The 8,917-nt window shown below is 57.6% G+C and overlaps 1 protein-coding gene across 3 annotated transcripts in view; it reads left to right on the forward strand.

Annotated features, from left to right (window-relative positions):
* The window catches only part of MRC2 (mannose receptor C type 2), a 51,817-nt gene extending 44,897 nt beyond the window's left edge, over window positions 1-6,920 (forward strand). For 2 of the 3 annotated variants that reach the window (XM_023244718.2, XM_045045238.1), the window contains exons 21-30: window positions 2,086-2,200; window positions 2,332-2,495; window positions 2,660-2,768; window positions 3,302-3,540; window positions 3,707-3,875; window positions 3,970-4,119; window positions 4,457-4,576; window positions 4,771-4,950; window positions 5,439-5,465; window positions 5,588-6,920. In XM_023244718.2, the coding sequence (XP_023100486.2) occupies window positions 2,086-2,200; window positions 2,332-2,495; window positions 2,660-2,768; window positions 3,302-3,540; window positions 3,707-3,875; window positions 3,970-4,119; window positions 4,457-4,576; window positions 4,771-4,950; window positions 5,439-5,465; window positions 5,588-5,811 (1,497 nt within the window). In that variant the 3' untranslated portion in view covers window positions 5,812-6,920. The remainder of the gene's footprint in view (window positions 1-2,085; window positions 2,201-2,331; window positions 2,496-2,659; window positions 2,769-3,301; window positions 3,541-3,706; window positions 3,876-3,969; window positions 4,120-4,456; window positions 4,577-4,770; window positions 4,951-5,438; window positions 5,466-5,587) is intronic. The other variant, XM_023244719.2, reaches the window with a different exon arrangement.
* The last annotated feature ends 1,997 nt before the right edge of the window (window positions 6,921-8,917 follow it).

The raw sequence follows: 8,917 nt of genomic DNA on the forward strand, positions 1-8,917 counted from the left end.
GCCCTTGGTGTCATGGAGCTCTTACTGTCTTCAGAATATTCAAGAGAATATTATACCTTTTCTAGAAACAAACACGTGTATTATTAAAACTTCGGAAAACACAGAAAGAAAAAATAAAATTCACTCACTCATCCTCTCCAGAAATAACCACTATTGATATTATTACTCCGCTTCTTGCCTTTTTCCACATAATTGAGATTGTACTACGTAACACGATCAAACCACGTAACACGATTTTCTTTCTCAGGGCTGTATTTTGAGCATTTTTCTCATGTCATTACCTTTTTCAAAAACTTACTCTTGTGGCTTCTCCTACCTGATATAAAACAATATATCATATGTAGGTAATTGGTCTCTTTCTTTAAAAAAATTTTTTTTTATGTTTATTTATTTTTGAGAAAGAGAGCGTGTGAGCGGGAGAGGGGCAAAGAGAGAGGGAGACACAGAATCTGAAGCAGGCTCCAGGCTCCGAGCCGTCAGCCCAGAGCCCGACGCGGGGCTCGAACTCACGAACTGCGAGATCATGACCTGAGCCGGAGTCGGACACTTAACTGAGCCACCCAGGCGCCTCTAACTGGTCTCTCTGTCTTAATGCATCAGCATCATTGTGAAGATACCAGTTACTCCCCTGTCAGAAGCCTTTGAATTATGAGAGGCTGTTTGCCCCTTTGCTCCCTGGCCCCAGATACCTTGCTCTGCTAGTTTTTTGCCCTCTTTGCAGCCCCATAGCATTTGGATGTAAGGATCCACCTCTCCCACTAGCCTTAAGCTCCTGGAGGGCAGGGCCACTGGCTCCTGACGTATCACTAAATATACTTGCACATGATAGGAGGTCCCGTAGTGTTTGTTGGGCTGGGCTGAATACTTCCTCTCTTTAACTGCTGATACTTGCTGATACGGGTGTGACCTTGCTGCTTCTCATCTTGTGACTAATTTTGCTAGTTATTTAGAGGAGGCCTCCATGTCTCTGAACTGCTTCTGTGAAACCAAATGCATGGGCTTCATGATAAACCTCCCCCAAACTCTTGGCGTTATTTCTGGGCTTATAGTTTTCTACCCCAAATCTGACATTTGCATCAGTAAGCTCATGTTAGAGCTGGTCATAAGAGTAATAGTAAGAGCTTTTACTTGTTAAGCTCCTGCTCCTGTGTTGTGCACTGTTCTCTTTAACCTTTAAAATGACCCCAAAAGACAGATTTTTTTTATTCCCATTTTACAGAAGGGTTAAGTTAGATCTGGAATCTGAGCTGCACATCCCCCGGCCCTCTGTGACTCCAAAGCTTCCTTCCTTTCTTTCTCCTCCATCCTACCAAGGAAGAAATCACTGGAAGTCATTCATTTTTAAATAGTCTTCACTTGAAAGATTTCCCACACAGGGTTCCTTTGACCTTACAGAAGTAGTGAAGGTGGGAACAGAGAAACAAAATTACAGAGTTACAGGCTGCTGCCTAATAAAGATCATTCGAAAGTAAAGCTAAGGTTGGGGGCGCCTGGATGGCTCAGTCAGTTGAGAGTCCGACTTCAGCCCTGGTCGCGATCTTGCGCTTTATGGGTTCAAGCCCCGTGTCGGGCTCTGTGCTGATAGCTTGTAGCCTGGAGCCTGCTTCAGATCCTGTGTCTCCCTTTCTCTCTGCCTCTCCCCTGCTTGTGCTCTGTCTCCCCACAATAAATAAACATTAAAAAAAAAGATAAGGATATCATACAGATGAACTTTTAAGTTCATGGGGGAAAATAGCAGATTTCAGGCAACACTCAAAAACGTGTTTAGCTGAAATTGAGACAGACCTTGTCTCCGTGCGTGGTCCAGGCTCTGCTGTCATAGGTAATAGAGACTTTGGTGACCCAAAGAAATCCTGCCACTGACAAACTCTCCCGAGTGTAGGGACGTGTGTGTGAATGTGGGGTGCTGGGCTGAGAGGGCGCCAGAGCCTTGCTCAAGGAGCCCCAGATGTCCTGATTCTGGTTTATTGTTCTCACAGCCCTCAAAGCCTCCCAGGGCCTCCCACTGAGGGCTGCACAGCAGAGTTTCTGGGTTTGTGGGACAGGATGGTGGGGCAGGACATCATGTCTCCCCCTCCGCCCCAGTGTTTCCGAATCCAGGGCCAGGACCCTCAGGACCGGGTGAAGTGGTCAGAGGCACAGTTCTCCTGTGAACAGCAAGAGGCCCAACTGGTCACCATTGCCAACCCCTTAGAGCAAGGTAGGGCCAGCCCATGGGAGGGCCCCAGTATCCTCTGACGCGATCCCGCCCCCCCTCCCCCAGGATGGCTAGAGCCAAGTGAGCGAGGGGCTGTCCTGTCACTCATAATTCTCTCTTCTGGGGAACTGTAGCCTTCATCACAGCCAGCCTGCCCAATGTGACCTTTGACCTTTGGATTGGCCTCCATGCCTCTCAGAGGGACTTCCAGTGGGTGGAGCAGGAGCCTCTGCTGTATACCAACTGGGCACCTGGGGAGCCCTCTGGCCCCAGCCCTGCTCCCAGTGGCAACATACCGGTGAGGAAGCCCCTCCCTCTGCACCCCCACGCCAACCTGCGGCACTTGCCTTCACTCCCGGGGTCCCCCTGTCTTCCAGCCTCTTTGCTCAGAGTGCAGCCTTTCCAGGGCAGTGGCACAGGGGAAAGCTGCCGGGGCTCCCCTGAGCAGTTCCTTTCCCCCAGACCAGCTGTGCGGTGGTCCTGCACAGCCCCTCAGCTCACTTCACTGGCCGCTGGGATGATCGGAGCTGCACGGAGGAGACGCACGGCTTCATCTGCCAGAAGAGCACGGGTACGTGTCACCAGCGAACTCAGAAACGTCAGCACTGGGGCCAGATGCTGTGGGCCATGCCAGGAGGAATGAAACATAGTCTCATAGACCCAGGACCCCCCCCCTGAGGTCACCCCCAGAGTCTAGTATCTGCTTGGGAAGCAGATGGGCAGAAAGGCCAGGCGCCAGTCAGAGGGAAAGGCAGTGACCGCTGAGGGTCTCAGGAGGAAGGTTTGGGAGGATGGAGGGCTGACAGGGGGCAGCTAGACACTGCGCGTGCCTGTTGTCAGGAACCTGAAGTTCCGCATCTGAGGCACCTGCAGCCCCGTGCATGTTCTACATGGGTTCCTGGGGTAGGACTAGGTTGCTCCTCCGTTTATCAGCAAGAATGTGTTCTTAGGAACAGTGGCTAACATTTCCTGTTAGTCTGTGCCAGGCACCGTGCCCGGCAGAGACCTGGTCTCTGCCCCGTGGCTGGTGCTCTCTCAGCTTCATGCCTGGAAGTGGGGTGAGGGAGGCAGAGCCTGGCCTGAGCTCTGCCCCCTTCCCTGTAGACCCTTCCCTGAGCCCATCCCCAGCAGCGTCGCCCCCTGCCCCGGGCACTGTGCTCTCCTACCTCAACGGCACCTTCCGGCTGCTGCAGAAGCCTCTGCGCTGGCATGACGCCCTCCTGCTGTGTGAGAGCCGCAACGCCAGCCTGGCCCGCGTGCCTGACCCCTATACCCAGGCCTTCCTCACTCAGGCCTCCCGAGGGCTGCGCACCCCGCTCTGGATCGGGCTGGCCAGTGAGGAGGTGGGCCCCCCACACTTGTCCTGACGCCGGGGCTGGGGACCGCTCCCCTGATTTCCCTCCCTGTCTCCTCCCGACTCCTTGCCTTACCTTACCCACCTCCCCCCACCCCCATCCCCTCCCCCCACTGGCCCCCTTCTTCCCACCCTGATGGCCCCCTCGTGCCCAGGGCTCCCGGAGGTACTCCTGGGTCTCGGAGGAGCCGCTGAGCTATGTGAGCTGGCAGGACGGGGAGCCCCAGCAGCCAGGGGGCTGTGCCTACGTGGACGTAGATGGGGCCTGGCGCACCACCAGCTGTGACACCAAGCTGCAGGGTGCTGTCTGTGGTGGGAACAGTGGTGAGTGCCCAGCCGCTGGGGCCGAGGGGTGGGCAAGGCGCAGGTTATCCCGGGGAGGACTCTGGGACACTTCTTCAACCCTGCACCCCCGCAGGGCCCCCTCCTCCCCGAAGAATAAGCTACCACGGCAGCTGTCCCCAAGGGCTGGCCGACTCCGCCTGGATTCCCTTCCGGGAGCACTGCTACTCCTTCCACATGGAGCTGCTGCTGGGCCACAAGGAGGCGTTGCAGCGCTGCCAGAGAGGTGGGCCGGGGCAGGCGAGTGCCCACGCATGGGCATTTCAGGTGGTGGCCCCTGGCGTGGACACTTACAGACTCCATGGATGCAGTCCCCCTGCTACGCTCCACCTGTAGGCTGCACTCACACATAAGTGCCCCGTCGTGTTCCGATTTACAGGGACCACATGTGACATTACACGCATGTAACACCTGCCACGCACACGCAGACGCCCAGACTCCACACCATCCTCTACCCAGGCTGCCAGAGAAGAGGGCTGGGGCCTCTGGGAAGGGGGAGGGGGGGTCTCCGCCACCCCCTGGGGAGACCTGTCTGCCCTGACATGGGCCTCCCTTGTGTCCAGCGGGTGGGGCGGTCCTGTCCATTCTGGATGAGATGGAGAATGTGTTCGTCTGGGAGCATCTGCAGAGCTCTGAGGGCCAGAGTCGGGGTGCCTGGCTGGGCATGAACTTCAACCCCAAAGGTGGGTACCCTGTGTGTGGCATCGGGAGGGTGAAGCCTCAGGGTACAGGGGGGAAGCCCTCCTCCAGGGCTTGGTGGGGGTGAGGGCTTGTAGGAGGTGGGAATTGGTTCTAGAACAGGCCTGCTCTCTTGCACCCGCTCCTGCTCCACCTTGTGTCCTCTCCCCCACACCCCTCAGTGTCTTGTTTCCCATAGGAGGCACCCTGGTCTGGCATGACAACACAGCTGTGAACTACTCCAACTGGGGGCCCCCCGGCCTGGGCCCCAGCATGCTGAGCCACAACAGCTGCTACTGGATCCAGAGCAGCAGCGGGCTGTGGCGCCCGGGCGCCTGCACCAACATCACCATGGGCGTCGTCTGCAAGCTCCCTCGAGGTGAGTGCGCTGGCAGATGCTGCGCTCAGCCCCCTGCCGCCCCCACACGGCCAGCCGGCGCTGGGCCTGGGCCAGGGGCCTGCTTCTCATTCTGCCGGAGACACGGCGGACGGGAGGGCGGGAACCGACAGGCCCCGGGGCCGCCAGGACCCTCCCCCGGGATAAATTGGTCTGTAGGAGGGACTGGCCCTTCCTACAAATTTCCAAACTAGACAGCAAACCCATCATTTTGTAGTGGTTAAGGGCAGGGACAAGGTTCAAGCCTCGGGCAAACCACTTTACCAACTCTGTGACCTTGGGCAAGTTACTTGAAGCCTGTGGCCTCAGGGTCTTCCTATGTAAAATGAGGGTAATCACAGTACCTACGAAATCAAACGAGCTCATGAGCTCATAACGTGGCGGGCGCTCGGGAAGTGCTGTCTCCGTGGTTGCTTGTTATTTCTGTTAACTACTTCGGTTATTGACTGGTCCCTCCCTCTCCCCTGCAGCCGAGGAAAGCAGCTTCTCTCCATCGGGTGAGTCTGCAGCTGGGCCCAGACCAGCCCTCTCCCCGCTTTTTCCCCCGCATGCAGGGCAGCAGGTGGGCAGGTGGGCAGCCGGCGGGCAGCCTGTCCCCTGAGTGTCCGGCTTGCCGCAGCAGCGCTCCCGGAAAACCCGGCGGCCCTGGTGGTGGTGCTGATGGCGGTGCTGCTGCTCCTGGCCCTGCTGACTGCGGCCTTGATCCTCTACCGGCGGCGACAGAGCGCGGAGCGTGGGACCTTTGAGGGCGCCCGTTACAGCCGCAGCGCCTCTGGCCCCGGCGAGGCCACTGAGAAGAACATTCTGGTGTCTGACATGGAAATGAATGAGCAGCAGGAGTAGAGCCAAGGGCGTGGGCAGGGTGGGGACAGGAGGAGTGGGGAGGCTGGGCCCTGGGTCAGCGGGGCCCCCCCCACCAGCTACCAGCCCAGGTGGCCTATGGAGGGGTGCCTCTGGGATCACTGTCGGGAGCTGGGGCTGAGCAGGGCCTGGCTGGTGGGGTCCCTCCCTCCCACGAGGGCCGGGCTGAGACCTGGCTGAGTGCAGAGTGGTGTTTCCCTTTTGGGGGGCCTAAGGTCTTGTCACCTAGGCCTGTGCCCCCATGGTGACCGGAAGCAGGACGGGAGCCTCTTTCTGCCCCTTTCTCCCCAGGCCCCACGCCCAGGCCTGCTGACCCACGCCCCAGGACCCCCTTCTCATTGCAGAACCTGAGGGTCCTCCCCTGAGCCCTCAGCCAGCCTCTGTCGCTTCTCTCCTTCCTGGCAGCCTAGGCTCCCAGCCCCTCTCCCCCAACCCCTCTCCCTGCTTCTCATGCAGCCCTTCCTCCTGAGCCAGAGCCCCAGGGTTTGGGGAGCCCTGTTGCTCATGGTGGGTGTCAGCGGAGGGAGCCAAGCATCTGTCACTCCTGTGCCTGCTGGAGTGGCCCATGGGGCATGGCAGGAGGGGCCTAGGTTGGGCCTGAGAACCAGGGCACCACTGGGGTGTCACCTGGGCTGGAGACAGGACTGGGAGAGACGCCCTGACCTTTTGGGGGTGACCGGGCTGAGGTGTCATCTCCTGCCGGTTAGGGGAGGGCTCTGTCCCTAAAGAGTCCCCTGTGGGGACCAAAGTAAGTTCCCTAACGTTTCCAGCTCCTGGCTCTGGTCGGGAGAGAGGAGGGGGTTCCTAGAGCCCCAGGGACCTCAGAAGCAGGAGACCGCCCTCTAGTGGGGCCCAGAGGAACAGTGCCCAAGCTCCTGGGGGGCCCAGTCCCAGGGCGCTGACTCAGTGCCTTCCGGAACCCCGGCGGGGGCTGGGGCGGGCGGCCAGTCCCTGTGCCACGGCGCGGGGCAGTGTGAACACAGACTCAAAGACGTCCTTTTTTGTAGTTCTTGATTTTTTTAATGTGCCATTATTGTGAAAAAAAGAAAAGAGAAAGAAGCAAACAAATAAAACACCTTTAAGAGGCTTGAGAGAGAAGGGTTCATGCTTTGTTCTGTCGTCAAAACTTCGTGTTGCCTCAGAGGTAAATGTCGTGTTTGGAGTTCGTGTTGTGTGCTCTTTCTGCAGTCCACCATTTTGTTACTATGCCTTGGCCCCATGGAGACCCCTGCACCCTTGTCTCTTCTTCTGGATCCTTGCCTTTCTGGGCCTGCTCCCCACGTTCCCTATTCCTGGGGACAGCTCAGGAGCCACCTGACGGCTATGTGAGCTTCGGCAACTTAGCTCACTTTTCAACGTGTGTAAGATAGGAGGACAGGATGAGCTTCCTGGGGCTGCTTTAAGGATATTGGAGGATTAAATGAGATCATCTGTGCAAAGCAGTTAGCAGCCCAGCACCTCCGAGCTCAGCCAGTAAGGGCCTCATAAATGCCAGCTGTTACTGTTATTTCTGGGCGGCGGCCCCCAGGGCAGCCTTGGAGGTGCTCAGGCCAGCCCTGGGCTGGGGGCTCCACGTCACCATCTTTCAAGGCAGCCACATACCTGTCTCTGAGCTTCGAGAAAGTGCACATTTGTTCTTGGGGAGTTTGGGCTCTGAAACCCCCCAGAGGCGGGGTCGGTGGCTTGCAAGACCTTTCTCCCACCAGCATTCACTCCGGATATTTGAGCTGCAGACAGCAGCGAACAAAGAGAAGGCTCTGCTAGTCAACGATGCCAGGTACGTGCTAGGTGCTGTGGGGAAGACTGAACTAGGCCATGGGAAGGGGGTGTTAGTTTGGACTGGCTGGTGGGGTAGAGTCTTATCAGAGGAAGTGAGATGAACCTGAAGGAGGTGAGGGAGTGAGCAATGGAGACACCTAGGTAGGTCCAGGCCGGGGGGTGGGGGTGGGGGTGGGGGTGGAGGCGGTGCCGGCTGGGCCCTGCTGTGTGTTGGTCCCTGGTGCTTCAGAGGACCAGCAAGGAGGCCAGGCTGGCTGGAGGGTTGGGAAGGGGAGCATGGGGGAGTCCAAGGCCTTGAAGGCAGTGGTAGAGAGTATGGACGTTGTTTGAGGTATGATAGGAAGTCGGTGGGAATGGCTAATCCGATTGTCCTTTGAAGATGGTGGTGTGGACCGGTACCTCGGTGTGGCCAGGTTCTGGGCGCCGGCACATATTACGTGCATGTTTTACCTTGTTTGTGATTTTTGAAAACAAGTTTCTGTTTTTTGAGTAAGTTGTAACACCACGTGGTTCAGAGTCTAAACCTAAACAGTATGAAGAGATACACATTGAGAAGTCCAAAGCTTTTGGCCTGGACAGTAGGGTAAATGGGATGCCATTTTTTGAGCCGCCCCTCCCCCCGCCGAGGTTGGGCTTGTGAGCTGCTTCTCTGAACCCGTGACTGAGGCCAAGCCCGAGGCCATCGTCCAGCTCTCGCCTCCCTGCAGTGGCTCTCCTCTGACGGGCAGCAGCAGGACCCGTGGAGGGAGCTGGTCACTTTGGGGAGGGAGCCCCAATCCCACAGGGGAGGGGTCCTTAATGATTAATCCACTTCCCCCTGAAGCGATTTGCTCCCCAAATTAGGGAGCGGCTCCCTTTGTGCGCTAAGGGCCCTGCCATTATCTGCAGCTCAAAAGACTGCTTGACCGGCCTGCAGGGAGCCACCTGGGGGCAGAAGCTCCCTGGGCCTCTGCTGACCCCTTGCCCTGGGAGGGAAGAAAAGCTGAGGGGTAAAGGCAGGGTCACGGGATTCCTGGGGGTGGGAGGAGCAGCCAAGGAACCGAGGACGCAAATGTCTAGTGCTGCCTGGGGGTAGCGATGGTGAGTGTCCAGAGGTTTAAATTATTCCAGAAATACCTTTCCTGGCCCCTCTATCCTTCCCTCAGGTGGCTGTTGTTCTCACCAGAGCCCTGTTCCCCGGCTAAACGCTGGACTTCACAGACACCTGGGGGCTCCCTGTAGACTTTGTTCTCTATGCTTGGAGGCTCCTGCTGGCCCAGAGGAAGGTAAGGGGAGGCTCTGGCAGCTCTCTGTCAGGGCAGGAAGAAGA

The sequence above is a fragment of the Felis catus genome, chromosome E1 (assembly GCF_018350175.1).
Source record: "Felis catus isolate Fca126 chromosome E1, F.catus_Fca126_mat1.0, whole genome shotgun sequence".
Lineage (NCBI taxonomy): Eukaryota > Metazoa > Chordata > Mammalia > Carnivora > Felidae > Felis > Felis catus.